Genomic DNA, 24,078 nt, shown 5'->3' on the forward strand with positions numbered 1-24,078 from the left:
AAATAAAGAAGCAAAGGTGGGGAATAAAACAATGGTTTTTCTAATAATCAAAATCAATACATCTGAAAATGCATGCTAAATTAAAAATATACTTCATAAATAGATCATACAATTGTTTTCAAAAACAGCATGTATATATGCCCATACATATATATCCATAGATAGAGTATATGCATAAATAATACTGTAAAGTCTCATTTTCATTTGCTCAATGGGCAAACTACCATACTTGTCAGAATGACTTAAATTCTAATATTATTTAAAGGTTATATCAATGTGAATGCTTGATAAGCGTGCTTTATTGTTTTGACATTCAAATATTCACAGACCTGCAATTCCCCGAGTCTCTGCTCCATGATTTCATAGTCGGTGACACTAAGTTGAGGTATGGAGAGTTTGGTTTCTGACTGCTGGACCCATGTCCTGATGGCACTCATGGTCTCCTGATAGCGCATTGGTGGCAAAGTGTCAAAAACTTTATCAAAAGGGAAAAAAGAATGAGAATCACTTAATTGTTTCACACTTTGCCATGTTTTCCTAAATTGTCAGCAAACTCAATTATATTACTAGTTTCAAATATTAACAAAATTAGAAAATCTGAAAAATATATTTAATATGATTATGAAGATACATTCCTGCTACATGTGTAATATGCCAGGGACCTTACACATATTACATTAAATTCACAAATCAGCCTGTAAAATCTATATTGTTCAATTCGTTTTATAAGGTCAGGAAACAGAAAAACAGATAAGGCCAGGAAACAGAAAAACAGAGAAGCTAAGTAAATTGTCCAAGGTGATACAGATGGTATTTGCAGAAACCGAGCAGAGTCCAATTGTATCTGATACTGAAAGGCTACTCTCTCTTAGTGTTATCATTTGCCTTGGAAAAAAATAGTATCATTATCCGAAGACCTTGATTTTTAAATTATATCATGTCATGTCTAATTTTACTGAAAGAACACCCATGTACGCATGCTTAGTATATGTATCAAGAACTCTAGTAATAACCCCATAAATATTATCATTCTTAATTCTTATAATAAACCTGTGAGACATATACATTGTTAATCCCAATTGCAATTGAGAAAACAGGCTATTAAAGAGGCATATGTGTATGTATATACTTTTATATGTATAATCATATTAGGGAAAGTATTATATAGAGATATACAGTATGTATATACAAACAAGTTTATACGTTTTAAAGTATGTGTGTGTATATGTATATATATGGAATGTGACTTAAGCAGCTACATGGACTATATTGAAAGAGATTAGACACAAGATTGAGAACGCTGGAGAGAACTGTAAACCATAAAAAGGACATAACATATTTTAGGGATAATCCAAAAGAAATTCTAGAATTAAAAATACAGTAAGTGAAAAATAAAAACTAAGTGCATGGGTTTAACAGCAAATTTGACAGGGGTAAATAGAGAATTATTAACCTTAAGATTCAGAAGTAAATACCTGGAATGAAACATGGAGACACAAAAAGATAGAGAACACAGTAAAACGGCCTAATATATATGCATCCCAGAATGTGGCAGAAGCCATATTTAAACAGATAATGGCTAATAATGTTTCTAAATACATGAAATCACAATGCAAAGTCCTGGTTTATATCACCACATCAAATAACATTATCTAAATCATATTATTTTAATTGCTGGGATATGAACGTCATTTCAATATACCATTTCCTTCTACACTAAATGAGAAGAATATAGGAAAGTATTTTGCATGTATTTAATGTAGTATTTCAGATGGTTGTGATAATCTTAGAGAGTGTGTTGGCAATGGATGCTGAAATGTTAGAAATGGATAATTTTTTTCAATATGTTTATATTGCATTTATTTGGGAACTCATACAAATGTTAAGAGATTATATTTAATCTGAGCACTTCTGATTTCTTATTAAAAGATATTTGTAGTACTTAAAATCTGTTTTAATTTACATAAATAATATGTTTCTCTATTAACCTGATGCATTTATTTTTTATTTTTCCATAAGTTATTGGGGGTAAAGGTGGTATTTGGTTACATGAGTAAGTTCTTTAGTGGTGATTTGTGAGATTTTGGTGCACAAAGTGTATACCTAAGCAGTATACACTGTACCTTATTTGTAGTCTTTTCTCTCTCCCCCCAACCTTTCCCACAAGTTCCCAAAGTCCATTATATCATTCTAAGGCCTTTGTGTCCTCATAGATTATCTCCCACATATCAGTGAGAACATACAATGTTTGGTTTTCCATTCCTGAGTTACTTCACTTAGAATAATAGTCTCCAATCTCATTCAGGTCACTGCAAATGCTGTTAATTCATTCATTTTTATGACTGAGTAGTATTCCATCATATATACATACATACACACACACACACACACACACACACACGCACGCACACACTCACCACAGTTTCTTTAACCACTCATTCAGTGATGGGCATTTGGATTGGTTCCACGATTGTGCTGGTGTGAATTGTGCTGCTATAAACATGCATGTGCAAGTATCTTTTTTGAATAATGACTTTTTTTTCCTCTGGGTAGATACCCAGTAATGGGATTGCTGGATCAAGTGGTAGTTCTACTTTTAGTTAGTTAAGGAATCTCCACACTCTTTTCCATAGTGGCTGTACTTGTTTAAATCCCCATCAGCAGTGTAGAAGTGTAACCTGATCACCACATCCACGCCAACATGTACTTTTAAAAATTTTTTTGATTATGGTCATTCTTGCAAGAGTAAGGTGGTATCACATGGTGGTTTTGATTTGCATTTCCCTGATCATTCATAATGTTAGCATTTTTTCACATGTTTGTTGACCATTTGTATATCTCCTTTTGAGAACTGTCTATTCATGTCCTTAGCCCACTATTTGATGGGATTGTATTTTTCTTACTGATTTGAGTTTGTTGTAGATTCTGGATATTAGTCCTTTGTCAGATGTACAGATTGTGAAGATTTTCTCCCACTCTATGGGTTGCCTGTTTGCTGTGCTGACTGTTCCTTTTGCTGTGCAAAAGCTTTTTAATTTAAATTAGGTACCAGCTATTTATCTTTGTTTCTATTACATTTGCTTTTGGGTTCCTGGTCATGAAATACTTGCCTAAGCCAATGTCTAGAAAGTTTTTTCGAATGTTATCTTCTAGAATTTTTATAGTTTCAGGTCTTAGGTTTAAGTCTTTAAACCATCTTTAGTTGGTTTTCGTATAATGTGAGAGATGAGGAGCCAATTTCAGTCTCCCACATGTGGCTAGCCAATTATCCCAGCACCATTTCATGAAAAGGGTGTCCTTTCTTTACTGTATGTTTTTGTTTGCTTTGTTGAAGATCAGTTTGTGTAAGTATTTTGGTTTATTTCTGGGTTCTCTATTCTGTTCTGTTGGTCTATGTGCCTATATTTATACAAGTACCATGCTGTTTTGGTGACTATGGCCTCATAGTATAGTTTGAAATCAGGTAGTGTGATGCCTACAGATTTGTTCTTTTTGCTTAGTCTTGCTTTGGCTGTGCAGGCTCCTTTTTGGTTCCATATTAATTTTAGAATTTTTTTTCTAATTCTGTGAAGAATGATGCTGGTATTTTGATGGGGATTGCACTGAATTTGTAGATTGCCTTTGGCAGTATGGTCATTTTCACAATACCGATTGTACCCATCCATGAGTATGGGATGTGTTTTCATTTGTTTGTGTCATCTATGATTTCTTTCAGCAGTGTTTCGTAGTTTTCCTTGGAGAGGTCTTTCGACTCCTTGGTTAGGTATATTCCTAAGTTTTTTGTTGTTGTTGTTGTTATTTTATTTTATTTTTTTGCAGCTATTGTAAAAGGGGTTGAGTTCTTAATTTGATTATCTGCTTGGTCGTTGTTGGTAAACAGAAGAGCTACTGATTTTTGTACATTAATCTTGTATCTGGAAACGTTGCTGAATTATTTTATCAGTTCTAGAAACTTTCTGGAGGAATCCTTAGGGTTTTGAAGGTAAATGATCATATAGTCGGCAAACACTGACAGTTTGACTTCCTATTTACCGATTTGGATGCCCTTTATTTCTTTCTCTTGTCTGACTGCTCTGGCTAGGACTTCTAGTACTATGCTGAAGAGGAGTGGCAAGAGTGGCAAATGCATTTATTTGAATTCTAGATGATTATTAATAAACAAAATCCAAAAGGGACCTTATAAATAGCAGTGAAGTAAAGGGGTATTTAGTTACAATGAAGCAAATGATTGTGTCTGAGATGTCATTTCAGCAAATGATCTGGAAGGAGAGGGGACTATGGGTAGACACACGGCGGTATGTTGGATGAATCATAAGCTTCATAAAATTTGGTTTAATTGAATTTGAACATGTCTCCTCTTTAACTTCTTTCTGGTCTTTCTGTTTAATGAAAACTGAAACACTTCAGTCTCTGAATTATTGATCTTTTTCTGTATAACTTCTGATTGGTATTCAGGTACAAGACTTGAGGTCCCCACAATGAGAGCTAAACCAAAATTCCTCTCTGTTTTGACAGAAGACAGAACTACTTGTAAAAGTGGAAAGTGCAGGAAAAAATTACCCCCAAAAACTGTGGAGATGATACAGACCATCAGAAAACAATGAAGAAAAGAGCTACTAACTGAGCTACATATTCTCAAAGATTAGTTTACTGACCATTAAAATATCAGCTATATTTTTGAAAGTTATACAATAAGGTAACAAAGATTGTTCATATACATCTTTTTTTCTTTGAGACAAGGTCTCTTTCTGTCACCCAGGCAGGATTGCAGTGGTGCAATCATGGCTCACTGCAGCCTCGACCTCCCAGGCTTGACTGATCCTCCCATCTCAGCCTCCCGAGTAGCTGGGACTACAGATACGTGCCACCATGCCAGGTTATTGTTTTCTTGTTTTTTTGTTGTTTTTTTTTTTATTTTTGTAGAGATGAGGTTTCCCTATGTTGCCGAGGCTGGTCTCAAACTCCTGTACTGAAGCAATCCTCCTGTCTCAGCCTTATAAAGTGTTGAGATTGCAGGTGCGAGCCACCGCACCTGGCCTTTACATACCTCTTAAATATGATTAAAATTACCTGCCTTTTGCAATATGTTTATGCTGTCATTATTTACATATTAACAGAATTTAATTCATTAACTACATTATTTTTAACAATGAAAATGTATGTTTAATATGTTTAAATAGAAAATATCAAATTTACATCAAATTCGAACTCACTGAGAATTCAATATATTCCTCAGAATTATAAGCACTAGTTATAATATAAAGTTTTAATTTTATCGTAGTCATAATTCAAAGCTCATAGTTTTCATTCAATCCATACTCCAGCACCTAAAAAAACTGAGGCTGAGTGATTATCTGTCAATTACTTCTGAGTGCCAAAGATCAACAACATACATGGGATGAGATCCTTTCATTTACTACTAGTCTTCTATTCAATAAAACTTTACGATTTTTATTGCATGTATCTATGCTAAACAGTCCAACAACTGAATCTCACAGGAATCACTTCATATTGGTAAACTATAATTAAAACATGCATATTTTAATTCCTCCTTGCATTCCAACCCTCATCCTAATTTTGTATTAAATTCATTTGAAACTGATCATTTCAAAATATCTAATCTCTCGGAAATTCTTTTGTAGCTTTAAGAAATAAACTTCCAAAGACTGGTTTGGGAACTTGTCCATCTAATATAGTTTGTGAGGTAAGCTGGAAAAAAAAATACACACCTACTAACATAAATATCACAATTTCTTTTTCTGATTTTCTTATGTGGAATGTAATGACACTATGTAATGACAGCAGTAATTGCTATCAAGGTTCAGGAAATGCTTGACAAATTTGCAACGGTATAGAGTATCTCATTTAAACCATGCAGGCCAGGGAATGCCACTGAAGAATTCTAAATCTGTTTCAGATAAGAAGAAAGAAAAAGTCTTATACAGAAGCTAATGTACCCAAGGGCAAACACAGTATGAGCTGCCCCACCTACTAGCTGGCGAGATATCTGTAGATGCTGCCCTTGCGATCCCAACATAGGAGCAGAAATAGACCAGCTCCATCTACGGAAATTCACTTTTTTTCCTTTTATGTAGAAATAGACATTAATAATCCAACAGATAAGTTTATCTTTACTGACAGCAATAAGTCAATAAACATATCCAATCTAATAACCCACCATCTTAAAAGACCTCGAGAGTTCTACTGACGTCATTAGACTCAGCACAGACTCAGGAAAAATATGGCCTGAAGATTTAACATTTAGCCAATATATTGCTTATAAATATGTAACTTTTTTCTCTAAAGAAAGTATTCCTATGACAGTTTCTACTATTCGGCTGCTAAAGCACCACTTTAAAAATGCAGATATCTTTTTGGTTTTATTAGTGAAATATATTCAACAAAATGAAAATTAATATAAGTGATTGCAAGCTTGGAAGCATGTGCTGTAAATTATTGGGAAAATAAAAATTAAGGGCTCCGATCCTACACTACTGTTTATCCTGAAAAGTAAAAAAAAAAATTCCATTAATATCTAGACATTTAATACAGCCATGTGAGGGATGGAAGTGATAAAGTATAGGCAAACTGACATCTAAAATTATAGCAAAGGAATATAAAAAAGAAGTTTTCTGTACCTTTTGTTTAAAAACTGCTTGTCTAACTCTTAAAAGAGAGAGGGGCTAAAGGGAAAGGAAGAGAGAAAAAAGAAGAGGAGAGCAAAGGACAGACCAAGAGAGGCAAAGCAAGATTATTTTGTTATAACAAAAGAGCTAAGTATGAAATTAGATGCTACATTTTCTAATACACATGAGTCTATGTCAAGGGCAAACCACTTTAACTGGAAAGCAAAGTAAACAGGGAAGTATATTGAAAATTCTGAGAGACATAACTATCGAGATAAAGAGATATCAGAGCAATCGGTTATATATAACACTTTACTGAAAAAAAAAATCTCTCCTCTTAAAAAATAGAACTACTCAGAAAATAGGCACTTAAGCATCAGAGAATGTACTATAGAGAGAAGGAAGACATAACTGTGCCAACCAATAAGGTAGCAACCGGCTACGCGTCCGTTAAGCACTTGAAATGTGGCCAGTTTGAGTTGAGATGTTTTGTATATATAAAGACACACCAGATATTGGACAGTTCATACAAAAAGAATGTAAAGCTATTTCTACATTTTAAAATCTTGATTCTATGATGAAACAATATTTTCAAATGACTTTTACCTGTTGATCTGTTAATGTGGTTTCTAGAACATTTAAAATTAAATATATGGCTCACATTATTTTTCTGATGGATAGTGCTTAGATAGAAGCTGGAAAAGGCACCCATGTAATCCATTTGGGGGGAGAAAGAGATGATATGTTAGTAGTCTTAATATTGACAGCATTTAAAAACATTAGAAGTCCTGTTGTGAATATGAAATCCAGTCCAATTTGAATTCCCCATTATTACCTGTGGGGAAAAAAATGCACTGCACATGTGTGAAGAAGCTGAACTAATGACATATACCTACTTCGGAAAAATGCTCAACTTAAGACTTTAATTCCATGCCAACCAGATCCCACCTTTTTCCTCATTCCCCATGATCAATCCTAAAGTCAAGGAGATAATGCAATCAGCAAAGGCTCCAAACTTTATTAAATAACATAGACCATGACAAAAGTAAGCATTTCTCTAAAATGTGAACACTGACAAAGGTGTCAAGAAATACGACAGGACCCATGATATATGATGATTAACATACTAGGAATGGTCCTTCAGATAATTACAAGTGCAAGGAAGTCTGAGTATAACTTGAATTTCTAATGTCAACATATAAGTTGTTTCCTTAGTTTGAAATACAAGGATCTTTGTGATTGGGAATTCAATCAACATTTTAGCCCAATTTCCTATCAAAATCAATATTCTATCCTCCAATCAAAATATGCCTTTTAATTACTTCACGTCTTTTTGCTTATGCCACTTGCTCTGCTGAAAGTCCCTGCTGCTCAGGCTCCGTTCTCACAAAGGGCACTTGGTGTGGTCTGACATGAGTGAAATAGATGGGTTTATAGGAATTTTATCTAAGATCCCCATAGAATTTGTTTTAAAAGTCATAAAACCACAATGAACCAACTGAAATTGGGGTCATTTTCATAAATACTGCTCTATTATTCACCTCCTGGACAATTGATTTATTTTCCAGGTCAGTCGCATTTTTCTAACCAACTTTGTGTAAGTATAAACTACCACACTACAGAAATATTTATTAGAATGTAAGAGTTTTTTTCTTTTGCTGAATTTTCCCTTTTTCTAAAAGTAGCTCTATCCACTTAGCAATCCTATTTTCAAAATATCCTGTTAAACTATTTCATATTTAACTAACAAATAATAATTCTGTGTATTTATGGGGTATCATGTGATGTTTAAATCTATGTATGCATTGTAAAATATTCACTCAGGTTAATTAACATATTAATCACCTCAGCAACTTATCTTTTTTTGTGATGCGGATATTAAAATCTATTCTTTTACCAATTTTGAAACATAGATTTTTATTAACTGTGTCCACCACGCAGTACTAGAGATCGCTACAATTTATTCCTCCAGTCTAACTGAAACTTTCTATCATTTGATCAACACCTTCCCTTTCCAAACCTTCCTCTTCCCCCCAGTCTCTGGTAACTACCTTTCTATTCTCTGTTTCTATAATTTGACTTTTTTTGGATTTCTCATATAAGTGAGATCATATAGTATTTGTCTTTCTTTGCCTGGCTCATTTCAGCTTGCCTAATGTCCACCAGTTCTATCTACATGGTGGCAAATGACAGAAATTCCTTCCTTTTAAAGACTGTATAGTATTCCATTGCATATATATATCATATATAGACACTGGAATATACATATCACTATATATATGTCACTATATATATATCAGTATATATATATCACTATATATATCAGTATATATAAATCACTATATATATCTATCACTATGTATATATCACTATATATATCACGATATATATATATATATATATCACATTTTCTTTATCCATTCATCCTGTAATAGACATTTAGGTTGTTTCCATATCTTGGCTCTTATGAATAATGCTCAAATGGACATGGCATGGGCAACAAAAGCAAAAATAGACAAATTAGATTGCATCAAACTAAAAAGCTTCTGCACAGGAAAGGAAACTATTAACAGAGTGAAGAGGCAGCTCACAGATCAAGAGAAAATATTTGCAAACCAAATATCTGGTAAGGAGTTAATATCCAAAATACATAGAAACCTCAAACAACTCAACAGCAAGAAAACAAATAACCTAATTTTAAAATGGGCAACGGATATGAACAGATATTTCTCACAATAAGAGGCACCAATGGCCAACAGATATGTGAAAAAATGCCCAACATCTCTAAACATCAGAAAAACATGAAAACCACAATGATGTGTCACCTTACACATGTTAAAATTAGAACGGCTACTTTCAAAATGATGAAAGATAAATGTTGGAGAGGCTGTGGAGAAGAGTACACTTATACATTGTTGGTGGGAATGTAAATTAGTACAGCCATTTTGGAAAATAGTATGAGGTTCCTGTCACATAAATTTTATATATATATGTGTGTGTGTGTGTGTGTGTATATGTCTACATGTGTATATACACAGTTTGTGTCTACGTGTGTACATACACAGTATGTGTCTACGTGTGTACATACACAGTATGTGTCTACCTGTGTATATACACAGTATGTGTCTACCTGTGTATATACACAGTATGTGTCTACGTGTGTATATACACAGTATGTGTCTACGTGTGTATATACACAGTATTTGCCTACGTGAGTATATACACAGTATGTGTCTATGTGTGTACATACACAGTATGTGTATATATGTACATACGTATATGCACACAACATGTGTGCATATACGTATATGTACACACAGTGTGTGTATATATACATATGTTGTGTATATTTACGTATGTATAGCTTTAACTTGGCATTTAGAAAGTTTTCCCATGATTCTTGAGGTCAGGGAACAATTCTTGTATCTCACAATAAGCACATAGCTTGCTTAAATAAACATGTCTCCTATTCTTGCTCTTGATGGTATTGATAAAAATAACACAATTTTTAAAAGGAACATTTACAAACGGTTTACCTAGTTTCTGGAGTGAAGGAGCAATGCAATAGATTATGTGTCTACTGGAACAAAACATTCCTTTGCCTAGATGTATTAAAAATAAAATTTTAAAATAAAAAATTTTAAATTTTAATAAAGTAAATTAGGTCAATTTCCTGAACTGCAGCTAGAAGAGTTATCTCACATCAAACTTTGTTTTAATTCCCAGTCTCAGCGTCCTAACAGGGAGGGGTAGAGACTAACCATAGAGCTTGAAATTATGGCCATGGAGAGCATCCTTGCTGGCTACCCTTAAAATTTTCTTCTACTGTTTCTGTAAGAGGTAAAAGTTATTTTCTTTCAATTTTGGCAAGAATATCTTCCCTGCTACACCTCCCCAGATCATCACCTCTTCAAGGGTTGAAATGATTTTTCTTTATCTTATCACAACTGTAGTTTAAGGTTCAATGGACTCTCCTCTGTGTGGCTATTCTTTCCACGAGTCTTCCCGCTTCTCCTCAGACTTGTATTGCATTTCTTCCTCGCATACCAGCTAGAGGGTGAGTTTTTAAAAAATACAACTAAGGGTACTTAATTTCCTCAATTGAAATTCTTTCGGAAATGTCAACTGCTCTTAAAATTCAAACCTCTTATAGAAGTTCTAGAAGAGCAATTCTACCCTCATCTTGTCCTAATCTTTGGCTGATTTGTTACGTTCCAGCCTTTCTGGCCTCCCTTATGTCTTCTGGACATGCCAAGCCCTCATTCTTCACCTTTGGCAATTTGTGTTTCTTTTCATTTCTCCTAATGTCCTTTCTCCAACTTATCATATAGCTGGCACCTGCACATTCTCCAGGTTTGGTTCTAACATCGTCTCCCCAGAATCACGGTTTCAGACGCCAAAGTAATTATAATCTGCAATAATATTCACAGGTTCAATTTTATTATCTTTCTTTCAATAATCTCCATGAAGACATACTGCTCTTGATTTTCTCCACCATGTATATTACCTAGTGCCCAGCACTTTTACGGCATATACCAGGTGTTCAAAACTATTTCTTGAATTTGTTAGTGAATAAGTGAGCAAGACTCTGTTCTGAAAGCAATCTAATGGTGTAGAACAGAAGAGAATCATTTTGAAACTTTAGAACAGACAAAACACTGGCTTTGTCATAACTAATACTGTCACTTTCTCCATTTTTGCAAAACTAAAACAAACCAATAAAATCCCTAATAATTATTTTAACATGATTTCCAAATTGTTAATGAAATAAACTCAAATTACATGACCAATATTTTTCCTTCTTTACATTAAGAAATAAGGTTTCATTTTTTTCTTTGTTGAAACAATTATCTACAACAGACTAGATGCTGTGTTTCTATATTCATCTAGCATATAACATGAGTTTACTGGTTTTCAGTCTCTAGAAAAGTATTTTATCAACTGTCATGGGAAACAATTCCACCCCCTCATCCTCCCAGACCTAGGCAACCACTAATCTTATTTCTGCCTGTACAGATTTGCCTATTGTGGCCATTTTATATCAAGAGACTCATATAACATATGATCTTTTGTGACTGGCTTCTTTCACTCAGCATAATGTCTTCAAGGGTAATCCATGCTGTAGCATGTATCAGTACTTTCTCCCTTTTTATTGCTCAGTAACATTGCCTTGTGTGGATGTGCCCATTTTCTTCATATAGTCATCACTGGATGGACATGTGGGTTTCTTCTACGTTTTGGCTATTATGAATAATGTTGTTATGAACATTCATGTATACGATCTAGTTCTTACAGCATCCCATATCCATCCTTTTAGTTATTCAAACCCCATTAGCTTACTTGTGATATAGTTGTAATAACAAATACTCAATGTGTTTCTCTCTGAGGGTTAGGTAAAATGATGTATAAATTAGTTATGTACAGAGTAAAAAGTGCTTTGAAAATAGAATTTTATCTTTTTATATTATTTTCTCCTATCACTTATGTCAGATAACAACTACCAATTCCTTATGCCATTTTCCAACACTGATAGTATATTTTAAAAGCCAGGTTTTTGTGTGAAAAAGCAAGTTTAAAAAAGTAAAGAGGAAATAAAAGTCATTATGGATGCCTAGGCACTTCTGTTAGCTCTTATTTCCTGCATACTTAATACGTCCAAAGTACTGTGGAGGAATACAAGAAATGAGATTTACTCCCTGGTGCCAGTTCGGATATAATGCATACACATGTGCAATTATTTGAAATAATTTCAAATTAACAAAATCAACTGCTATGTAATTTTATATGCTACATTTTTCATTCCATATATATATATATATATATATATATATACCATATTTAATTAAAGGGTTATTTATTAATCTAGACAAGCATTCCAAAAGGGTGAATAGTAAACTTAAAGATGTGTAGCTACAGTGGAAGTGGGGAAAATTTGTTTACATATAATAGCAGTGAAAAAGTTAGGAAGTTTTATAAACAATCATCATTTGTAGGTATGAAATTTAAAAAAGAGAAGACAGATGATAGGGATGGATGGATGGAGAGCTGTATGAATAGAGATTATATATTATTACGTATTTATATTGTTACATCATAGACAAATCTCAGTTATCAAACATTGCTATTCTGAACATCTTTAAAGTAAATGATAAAAAGTTGAACTTTAATATGATTAAGAGGTATATACAGATTAAAGTAAATTTCCAGTGAAATGGCTCCTTTGCCCAACAATTACTGCATAGCCACTAAATGTATTTAACTTTAAGGGGGAGTTATGTATGTAATGACAAATGAAAATACATTATTGTTAAATAGGTCAATATTTGAAAATCTAGGACATTTAAAATATTTTCCCAAACTGATTTTACAGAGGCACAGCAACAAGTATACTGAAATCCACTAGAGGGAGCTGATATTATTTATAAAGTTTTACTACCTGTACAGGAAAATAAACCCCTTAGCAAAAATGACTCTGAAGTACAAAAAAAAAAAAAACAAGTATTTATCCTTTGCTTTATTTAGTTCATTTCATTTTTGTAAAAAATGAAAAGCTGGGAAATGAGAAAAGCTTGGTGTATCACTACATTAATTCTGGAAATGATATTATATGGTGAATTCCTTAAATATTTACAAAGAAAAGCAACAGGATAATATATTTTCCAACTAATTAAAGTTTTCGTAGTAAACAAACACATGTTCCTGTGCTTCTCATAACAAATTTGGGACAGAGATTTTTTCAGAAAAATACTTTTATCTTAATGCCTTCAAACCCAATTTTACTCAGTAATTCCTTTTGTGTGCACATGAACACATATATGCATGTATATAGTGAATCAAAACCCCATTTACTATTTCATAAAGGTGGTCATTCATCTGTCTCTGAAAAGAATTTTTGTCTTAAAATTAAGTTGATGAGTAGAGATATTTTGGAGCAGATACTATGTATTAACATCATCTTATTAAAGCAATTCAGGAAGAGACAAAAGAAACATCTTGAAAAATTTGCTAGTCACATGGCATGAATTTGCATAATTGCTCCACTTTTATCTTTTATCATCAAAGGAAAAAATAGGATTTATGTAATTATAGTGATCCAGTAGTAAAATGTAGCCCAAAGAATAATTTGTCCTTTGCTGAGTTTCAGTTGCCACATGTATGCTAAAGCTATAATACTCTTCAGATAAATTGACAGAAGTATTAGAAGATGCCTAGCAAATATTCTTGTATATACAGCGAGCCAGACTTAATGGAAGTGTATTCATACGACCTCAACTGCTCTTTTATTTTCTTCTATGTTCAAAACAACTGATTTTGAAATCTACAATCCACCAAGGAGAAGCTATTCCCATACAAAACATGTTTTCTTTCTCAAAGTCACAAAATTATTATGAGGACAAAAAAATCGAAAGACAGCTTATCTGTTACACCAGTATTTCGTTCCTTGTTAATACAGGTTGTAGGGAGAATGGTTCCATTTACAGAAATTATTGTTTCATGTTAGTACTTTCTGGATTTCCCCACAAATAACCATTTTGGAAAATGTCAAGTTAGCCATTTTAGGCTTTTTACTTACTTGTCTGTAGCTCTTTCTCTCTGGCCTGCACATCAGAAAAGACTTGCTTAAAATGATTTGTAAAGGCCACAAAGTCTGCATCCAGGAACATGGGTCCTTGTCCTTTCTCTTTCAGGGCTATGCTTTGAATTTTTAATCGTTCAATTTGAGGTTGAAGACCTGATAGCCGGTTGACTTCATCCTGTGCCATAGAGTATGGAAAGTAAGTAACACTTTTACTTTGCATACATTACATTTTGCAAAAGAAGGTATTAAAAAGCAGTAAGGCAAGTTTAGCTTAATAGCCTTGACAAATATCTGATAAGAAACATCCATGACAGTATAGACAAGCCTCTATCACTGGCCATACATTTAAGGATAGCTTGGCTCTTTGTTCAATATGTATCATCCTATATAATGATATCTAAATTTCAAGATGACATAATTTAGAGCATTAATGGGTATGAATGTACTATGTACAGTGGAAAAGTACTATGCATGACCTTAAATCCTTTCCATAAATCAAATATAGGTGTTTGGCTGCACCCCTCTTATATCAAAATGATGTGCGTTTGCTTCAAATTTTAAGCTCACTCAATGAACCATATTTTCTCTTTCATTTGTGCAAAATATAAATTACATATATACCTACATATATGTATATGTGTATACTATAATTATAAATATATTTTGATACAATTATATACATTATATACACACATATATAAAATCTATATAATACTTATACATATGTATGTACACACCCAAATATAAAAATATATCTATAATCTTCTATCTTTTGTATGGTCTCATTACTTCTCCTGACCAAACAGGCAACCACTACTTTTTTTTTTTTTTTTTGGGGGGGGGGGACAGAGTCTCACTCTTGTTGCCCAGGCTGGAGTGCAATGAAGCGATCTTGGCCCAATGCAACCTTCACATTCCAGGTTCAAGCGATTCTTCTGCCTCAGCTTCCTGAGTAGCTGGGATTACAGGTGCCCGCTACCATGTCCAGCAAATTTTTTTTATTTTTAGTAGAGATGGAGTTTCACTGTTGGCCAGGCTGGTCTCAAACTGCTGACCTCATGATCCGCCCACCTTGGCCTCCCAAAGTGCTGGGATTACAGGTGTGAGCCACCGCGCCCAGCCAATTGCCACTTTTTAAATTACGGTGGCTGTCCAGGTTTCCTCTTGTTGTCCTGGCATAATTATTAGTAGCACCCTGTTTCGCTCTCAGTAGTACCCTGGTTTGTATGATAAAATCACCTGAACACTGCTGTACTGTCACTAGCTCATGTGGCAACTGGGCACCTGAAATGTGGCTGGTCCAAATTTAGATGCATGAAATTACCAAAATATGTTTAATTCTGAAGACTAAGAAAAGCTAAGAACATAATCTCAAAGTTTTTAAATACTGATTACACTTTCAAATAATATTTTTGATGAATCAGGTTAAATAAAATGTACTATTGCAATGCAATTACCGTTTCTTTTTCCTTTCCTAATGTAGTTTCTAGACCATTTTAAATTACATCTGTGGCTTGAATTTGTGGCTAGCACTGTATTTCTTTTGGACGTGCTATTCTCTACATAAATGATTTCATGTTCTTGTTTCCAGTGAAGTTGGAATTGTTTCGTATTTAATACATATATAATTTGAACTCAGAAAGTTTTCACTGCCCTTTTTGAAAGTGTTATTATCATGGCTGCTTACTTACAATTCATATATATGCTGTCTTTAGAAAAAAATACTTGAGGATTAGTTACCATTTAATATGTAACAACAGGAAAATTGAAATTTAAAAAATTGGAACATGAGCCTATTAGAAGAAAGAGAAAATGGAAAGAATTATACTAATTCTGAACGAATTGAAATCTGAGCTTCCTGAAAATCAAAGTGAAAAGGCAAAAAAAAAGTTAATATTTATGGAGGCATTCATACTCTTTGGGAGACAGTAACTTTTGTCTTAGGAGTGGCTGAGAAATTTATCACATAAATTCTGTCATGGTTGCAAGACTAATGTACAATGCCACTTATTCTCATTAAAAAAACATAAATACAGCTTTCAGAGGAATGTGTTTATGTGGTTATAATGGTATGAGCTGATTCTGGTAAAATAATCTCTGACGATTCAATCGTTTTGGTGGGTGAAGATTAAAGATGTTTAGCAAAATGGGAGGTGACCTATATTTCTCATTCAAATATAAATCTTCTCAAACCAGTGCTAGAAAGTTGGTATATATCCACGGATAAGAAATAAGACAAGAGGTAAAGGGTAATATTCTGTATTTATAGTACAGAAATATATGCATAAAATTTGTATGCTAGATTTACAAATGGCAGCATTGGCATCTACTGTGAACCATTAAGAACCTGATTTATATTTGGCCAGATGGAGGGCCGCCATTTTTCCCGTTCAGGGGGCTATAGAAAGAGCCAACATTATAGCCAAGTGTGCTCTGAAAAACAAAGGGGACTTTGAAGCTAATAAAACATTTGGGTAAATGTTCAGTTGAGACCTTAATGTTCTGAGAATAAATCATAGAAGAGATACTTTTCAACTGAAGTATTTTGTGTTTAAAAAGATGTGAACAATTAGCCATTATTTCCATAAAAGGATTTGGTTTAGTTGGTCCTCCAGAGTATGGTATCTCCTTTGAGTCTGTTTATTCTTTAAAATTATATGCTTACCTCATGGAAGCTTTTGTATTTTTCACAGGAAAGGGTTCAAGAATTTTTTCCAATTCTGATAAGGCTCTCTAACCCCCACAATATTAAGAACCAGTTCTGCCAATCATTAGAATATGAGCTAAATATACGCTCTAATGTTCTAAAACTTCTCCAAATAAAATAAAACGCTGAGAAACATGTTATAATTTATTTACCTATCACTAATCTCAGCAGAAAAGTATATATATTTGCCCTTGTATGAATAATATTAAGCTTATCTTGCTAAATATTTTACCTAATGTGATTCTTCAAATTAATAGACACCAATGGGTCTGAGAGAAAGAGTAAGGGGTGATAAGGAGGTGACAACGGAATTTGGAACTTTGTGGCTGGATGCAGTAAGAGAAATATTTCCCCTTAGGATGACTTCCTCAACCTCCAGACAATATTTAATATATAAAACCTCTGGTGATCTCCATTTGTTCCTCAAATCAAGACCAAGATACTAGCAGGTCCCAGAAGTCATTGGTTTGTCTCCTATATACCTGATTGATTCCTGTTTGTCTCTCCTCTCATTCATCTGCCCCTCTATGTTCAGCATTTACAATGGTCTTCATTCAGGTGCTTGGCCTTTATTGCTCCCTCTTGCCGTGTTCCTTCTGCCTGGAATCTTGCTTCACTGTTCTCTTACCTAATTCTAACTCATCACAAAAGTCTTAACTCAAATGCTCCTCCCTCAAGGAAGATGCCCTTGGTGGCCGTATCAGGTTCGTTTTTCCCTGTTACTCATTCTCCCAAAGCTTTGCATCTTAGTTTAAACCACTGTTCCTAGCAGGAAATTTAAAAATATTGATTCCATTGTTTCATATCTCTCTTCTCTGCTTTCCATTAATACAATAAAAGCATAGTCCATGAATGCCCATTCTAATATTCCCAAAACTTAGTGCAATGGGCTGAATTGTGTCTTCCAAAATTCACATGTTGAAGTCCTAACCATCGGTGAGGCTATTTGGTGATAGGACTTTTAAGAGGTAATGATGTTTATATGACATCATCAGGGTTGGGTGGGGGTGGCGGGGGTGGGGGGCTAATCCCTTAGGGATTGGTGGCTTTATAAAAGGAGGCAGAGAGAAAAAGAGAGAGAAAGAAAAACAGCCCTCTATCTCACTCTCTGCATGTATACACACAGAGGAAAGCCATGTGAGGACAGAGTGAGAAGTTGGTTATCTGCAAGCCAGGAAGACAGCCTTCACTAGAAGATGAAGCTGAACCCTACCAAACCTTGATCCTGGACTTTCTCGCTTCTAGAACTCTCAGAAAATAAACCTGTGTTGTTTAAGCCACCGAGTCTGTGGTATTTATTGTGGCAGCCTGAGCTGATTAATACACTCAGTAGCATTCTTAAACACATTAGAGACACTTAATATATATATTTTATGCATGAATGTACTGTGTAGGTACTATTACTAACTACTATATCTGAATCTCAAGAATCGGATAAGGTAACATCAGATTTTTGTGGCAAGAAATAATGTATTTGGTTTATTCCTCTGATTCATAGGAAAAACCGCATGGGTTCTATTCTTAAATTACAAAATGCATCTCGATGTAGCAATTCCTTAGATGTGTGTATTTGCCTAATAAGTCAAGTGCCTTATCCAAGGTATTCTTTATCCAAAAGTATACTTTCTGAGTTTATTTCCTCAGCAAACTAACACAAGAACAGAAAACCTAATAATGCTACAGGTCCGATATTTGAAGAACCATTAAGTCCTTCGATTGTTTTTCTCTTCAAAATAGCTTTGAATTTCTCATCACTTTTTGGGTCCAATACCTTTTCTAAATCAACGTTGTCACCTTTCCATGTCTCTTCTACCTTTATTTAAACCATTCTTTTTAAAGTATGCAAATGAATCTCCACTCCTTGCCTTTTGTATTAAATGTAATCATCTCGATCTATCACTAAACGTTCATCCTGGAAACCTTTTAGTCCATCCTCTAATCAGTTTCTCATTCCCCGTGAAAAGCACATAGCTCATAGTAACAATGGAAACAGTTTAGGCTATTTTCATTATTATACAGCTCTTGTTTTCTTACACTTGAAGGCATAATCCTTTCATCTCTTTCTCAGGCCCTTTTGTCCACTTACATCTTGTTTGCCCCTCTAGATCCACTGTCCGCTCTTCTCCTGTTACCCAGGAGACTGATATTTACAGATGACGGTTCCTCGTCCTTTGTCTTACGATTAAGTTTAGTCAGTGAGGAGCCCTGACAAGATTCTGGAGGCAGGGAAAAAAGTGAAGTGGGGTGTTTATTTTTCTGACTCCATTTCTATGAGGATTCCTTAAGCCGGCCATGCTGCTTTTACCATGAGGATCTGACTGTCTCCTTCTGAGTTCCTATAACTTCTCTCTCACTGATCCTTTCTGGACAAAAAGACGTAAGAACTCTGATGCTGGGTTACTACACTATCCGGTGTGGTTCCTCTGTACTCCAGCTACATTTTAAAAATCTCTTTTTGTAAAGAAACCTTCCTCAAATTATCGTAATTTGAGAGGTCCATCAGTTTTAAATATTTTCCTTATGTATCTAGTTATATTGCATCCAAGCTTGTTGTTGACCCGTGTTTCTAACTATTTCCATGGATTCCACTTTTTCAAAATGACTATGTTTCACTCGTCACAAAGAAAGAGTTCCAAAGTGAGAGGCCATTTTTTATAGGATACATGTGGTTTCCACACTCCTAAACTGCCTCATGCTTACGCAAACCGACACAATCAATTAGCGCTGTGTAACTACGCCAAATACAATTTTAGAATCCGGGTATCTACGTCTTACATATTTAAACAGATTTCTGTTGCTTACATTTTGAACTTTATTGCGCTTAGCTAAATCCTTAGAAGGTGAACGTTTCATTACTAAATAATTTGTTACTGTCTTCTTGGAAATTGCCAAGAAATACCTATAGATTATGCTCCAAATGGAAGGAGAAAAGATTCTTACCTTACAAATTTTTAACTGACTTTTAATTGCTGTTGGCTCAGATGGGGTGGTGGGTTGGATTTTCAACCAGTTTTCAGCAGTAGTTGTCATCTGCTCCAATTGTTGTAGCTGATTATAGAAAGCGATGATGTTGTTCTGATACTCCAGCCAGTTAAGTCTCTCACTTAGCAACTGGCAGAATTCGATCCACCGGCTGTTCAGTTGTTCTGAGGCTTGTTTGATGCTATCTGCATTAACACCCTCTAGAAAGAAAAAAATAATTAAATATATCCCCTGAACCCACAGACTGAAAGAAATGATCTGAAAGCCAACACATCCTTATTATAAAAGTATTCACATGAATGATTTCAAACCAAATCAATTATTTCCTAAGATATAAATGTGTAAATATGATTTCATATTATTCATTGTGAATTATTAGACTTGCGTCACAACAAAGAATATCAATGCCATCAAGTAAGAAGACATAAGATGTAGAAAATTAGAATATATGTAAATAAAATATTAAATAAAAACTTAAATAAAAACAAAAGTGCTCAAAGCTCTGATGGGAGCTGGAAGGCTGCATGAACAAGTAACATTTTGGATGTTTTCAGATACATTTTAAATATCATGCATATTACTCAAATAGACTTCCCCGAACTAACTTACATTTTTAATTTTAAAAATGGGCTTGGAAATTAGTTTAAATAGTATTTTCATAGTTTTAAAAAGAGGAAACAAAATCCAAGATTATTCTTTATTTCATTTATAGAAGACTAGAAATAAACAGATTGTCGGCTGGGCACGGTGGCTCATGCCTATAATTCCAACACTTTGGGAGGCCGAGGTGGGGGATCACGGCGTCAGGAGATCAAGACCATCCTGGCTAACATGGTGAAACCCCGTCTCTACTAAAAATACAAAAAATTAGCCCAGCGTGGTGGCGGGCGCCTGTGGTTCCAGCTACTCGGGAGGCTGAGGCAGGAGAATGGCGTGAACCCGGGAGGCGGAGCTTGCAGTGAGCGGAGATCGCACCACTGCACTCCAGCCTGGGTGACAGAGTGAGACTCTGTCTCAGATTGTCCATGGATGCGAGGAAGAAAAACAAGTACTAGGAAAAAGAATCTTTCTAATGTGAAACATTTTTAAATTTATAAATGTAGAAGTTGATCTCAAAGTTTTAAAATCATCTGTAGTAATACCAAACCCAGAAAACTTTATCAAGGGAAAAATGGAAACACAAGCATATCATTATCACCATTACCATTCTGGAGTACCTACTATGTACCATGGAATATGCTATGTCATTTCATATATGACGAATGCCAATCCAAGTACATATTATTCCATACATAGCATGAAAGCATGGCAACATCACGCTATGCTATGAGTTAAAATATTCAAACTCTCTAAAGTTAGTTTACAAAATTTAGACTTTCTTAGATTTATTAGCTTATATAGTTTTCTTAATGACAGAATATAAAAGAGAAAATATATTAAATATGATATCATGCATTTTTAAACATAGCTACATTAGCACTGATAACTTTATTATACTTTGGAAATACTGAATATTTAAATGTTTTATATTCCCTCATGTACCTACAGAGAACTCAAAAGAACATAAACTCACTATAAGGTTCTTTCTCTAGGTTAAAATACCTAAAAGTTCGAAGAGTAGTTTGGTAGAAGAGTAGGTTGCCTAAGATAATCTACTTTTAAAAATGTTCATTTTACTTAATTTTCTGGTAATATAATTTAGTTAAAGGGAAGCTAAGTTCTTAAAAAGTCTGAAGAACGTCTCTAGAAACATAAGGCCTGTGGTTTTGCTAACTTGTACATGCCTCCCACTTTATCCTTTTTAAAGACTAAAAAAAATATAGATGTGAATTCAACAACTATATTATTTTATCCTCTTTCACTTCCCTCTGCCCTGATAGTCTAATGTTGTATTTGTCATAATGATATTAATGCTGCCAAACCATGTCCCTCAATTCACTTGAAACACAACTGTAACTTCACTAATTTCAAAGCATAATGCTACTCAGGATGGCGGTGAAGGAGACAAATTTTGCAAATATTATCGTCAACTATTTTCCCCTCCTTCTTCCCTGATATATTTTTAATGAGATACAATGGAAATAATAGAATGTAAAAAGAATATATACATTGCTCCATATATCTAAGTATAAAAGAAGTCCGTGGTCTACAGGAGCTACATATTCTAATATCCTCCTAATGCTTAAGGAAGCAATTGTGACATGATGTTTTTGATCGTTAGATTTTGAGGAGTGATCAAAAATTGTACCAAAATATTTGTTAAGCGATGCGATTAAGTAACTGTTGTTATAAAATGACCACATTTGGTATAAAGTGTAAGAGAAGAATATGAAACTTCAATCGTATGAGCACTCCGTTTGAAAAAAGTATTATGATAAAATGTTAACATTTCTGGAAAATAAAAAGATAATTAAAAAATATACTGGACAGAATTTTTAAATTATGTTAATAACAAAAAATGTGGCATGGATCTAAATGATCAGATATTTAGGAGAAATATTTTCAGCATATGTTGAACTTGAACAAGCAGTTAGAAGTCCATGAAGGGTGAAAAGTCAACATGAACCAGGCATTAAATAGGCAAAAAAGAAATGCTAAATTAAAGAGACCGATAGACTGATGCTGGATTGAGTATTATTCAACATTTGTCTAAATGAGACGGGAACACAGAGAGAAATCACTTTGTGTCCCTGAGAAAGGTCAACCATACAAATCGTAGCAAATGAAAAAACGAAACTATAAGTTGATTTTCAATATGGATATGCTAATTTTGTAAAATGATAAAACTATAGTGAGGTACCAATAGGCTCTGCAGTATCTGTTAAAATCTAGGGACAAGTTTTAATGAGTCATTGTTGATCATTACACAAAACTCTATGTTTTGCCCCCCAAAAAATGTTGCAATATATCACTGTAAAAGAAATTTAAATGGTGAAGAAAAGTCAGCTTTGTACAAATTCATAACACTGAAATTTATAATACGCTCTATTTATTTGCATATTGATCTTTATAACTGAATGCAGGCAATGAAAATGCAGTGATAGGTAAAAGAACGACATCTATAATAGCAAAAAGGGGGAGGCAGGCAGAAAGGCAGAGAAATGACCCGTGAGAATTCTGGCGTTAAAGAGACCGGAGTTCAAATTTGATGCCCCTTACTAGATGTGGGAAATGGGTTCAGTTACTTAATTTCACTGGATCTTATTTTTCTCATCCATGAAATGAGGATTAAAAATAGAATCGACCTCATAGGATACTTATCAAAGTTCTGAGTTAACATATATAACTTACTTATAACAAATGCTGACACATACTAGGCAACAAAGACATATCATACAATGCCATATAGAGGAAATGAAAAAGAATATTCAGAAAACAAGGGACTAGATCTCTTGTGTGAAAATTAGGGGGAGAGGAAATCTTCTTAATGACTGAAACAGGATATGTATAAAAAGTTAATAATACTATTTTAAAATTAGTCCTAATTTTATATAATATAGGACTAATATGGGATATAGAAGGTGTATTTATACATTTTTTAAACAAGTTTTATCAATAACCAGGGATCCTTTGAGCCCAGGAGTTCGAGGCTGCACTGAGCTATGATTGCATCACTATATTCTAGCCTGGGCAACAGAGCAAGACCCTGTCACCAACTAAAATAAAAATAAAAAGAGTTTATTTGGGAATCCTGGAATATTCTGCCACATTTATAATCATTTGAGATTGAAATTATAAAGAAACCAAAAAATTTCAAAAAAACGTGGAAATTTCTAGATGTTACTAGTAAAGACATAATGTTGGGCACAGAAAATCAGAAGTCTTGCTATGAAGGATTTGTATGCAAACATTGTATTAATTCATTGTGAATATGCTGCCTGCTCAACAAGGGCATAAACTGTCCTTCTAAACTATAAACTCCTATAGGAAATGTCTCCACTGGCAGTATCTAATACAATTCTCACCTTGGAGTAGAAAGAGAATAACTACACTGTACTCATGAACTCATTCAATACCAAATCAATAGTGTACTCTATATGAATATAAAAATTATGAGACCAATGTACACTGAAGCCAAAAGCCACACACAAACAAGCACACAATCTCTCTTGCATCAAATTTGCTTTAAAATACTTGGGCAGGGGATGGAGAGCACTGTCACGTTACTTACTGACACTGTCACG

The 24,078-nt window shown here is 34.1% G+C and overlaps 1 protein-coding gene across 14 annotated transcripts in view; it reads right to left on the minus strand.

The window, feature by feature from the left end:
• DMD (dystrophin) overlaps positions 1 to 24,078 on the minus strand; it is a 2,616,526-nt gene that overhangs the window by 1,351,974 nt on the left and 1,240,474 nt on the right. For all 14 annotated transcript variants that reach the window (XM_063804906.1, XM_063804905.1, XM_063804907.1 and 11 more), the window contains 3 exons: positions 19,853 to 20,094; positions 14,200 to 14,380; positions 330 to 475 (listed from right to left, as the gene is read on the minus strand). In XM_063804906.1, coding sequence (XP_063660976.1) covers positions 330 to 475; positions 14,200 to 14,380; positions 19,853 to 20,094 — 569 coding nt within the window. The remainder of the gene's footprint in view (positions 1 to 329; positions 476 to 14,199; positions 14,381 to 19,852; positions 20,095 to 24,078) is intronic.

Source organism: Pan troglodytes, chromosome X (genome assembly GCF_028858775.2).
Source record: "Pan troglodytes isolate AG18354 chromosome X, NHGRI_mPanTro3-v2.0_pri, whole genome shotgun sequence".
NCBI classification, from domain to species: Eukaryota; Metazoa; Chordata; class Mammalia; order Primates; family Hominidae; genus Pan; species Pan troglodytes.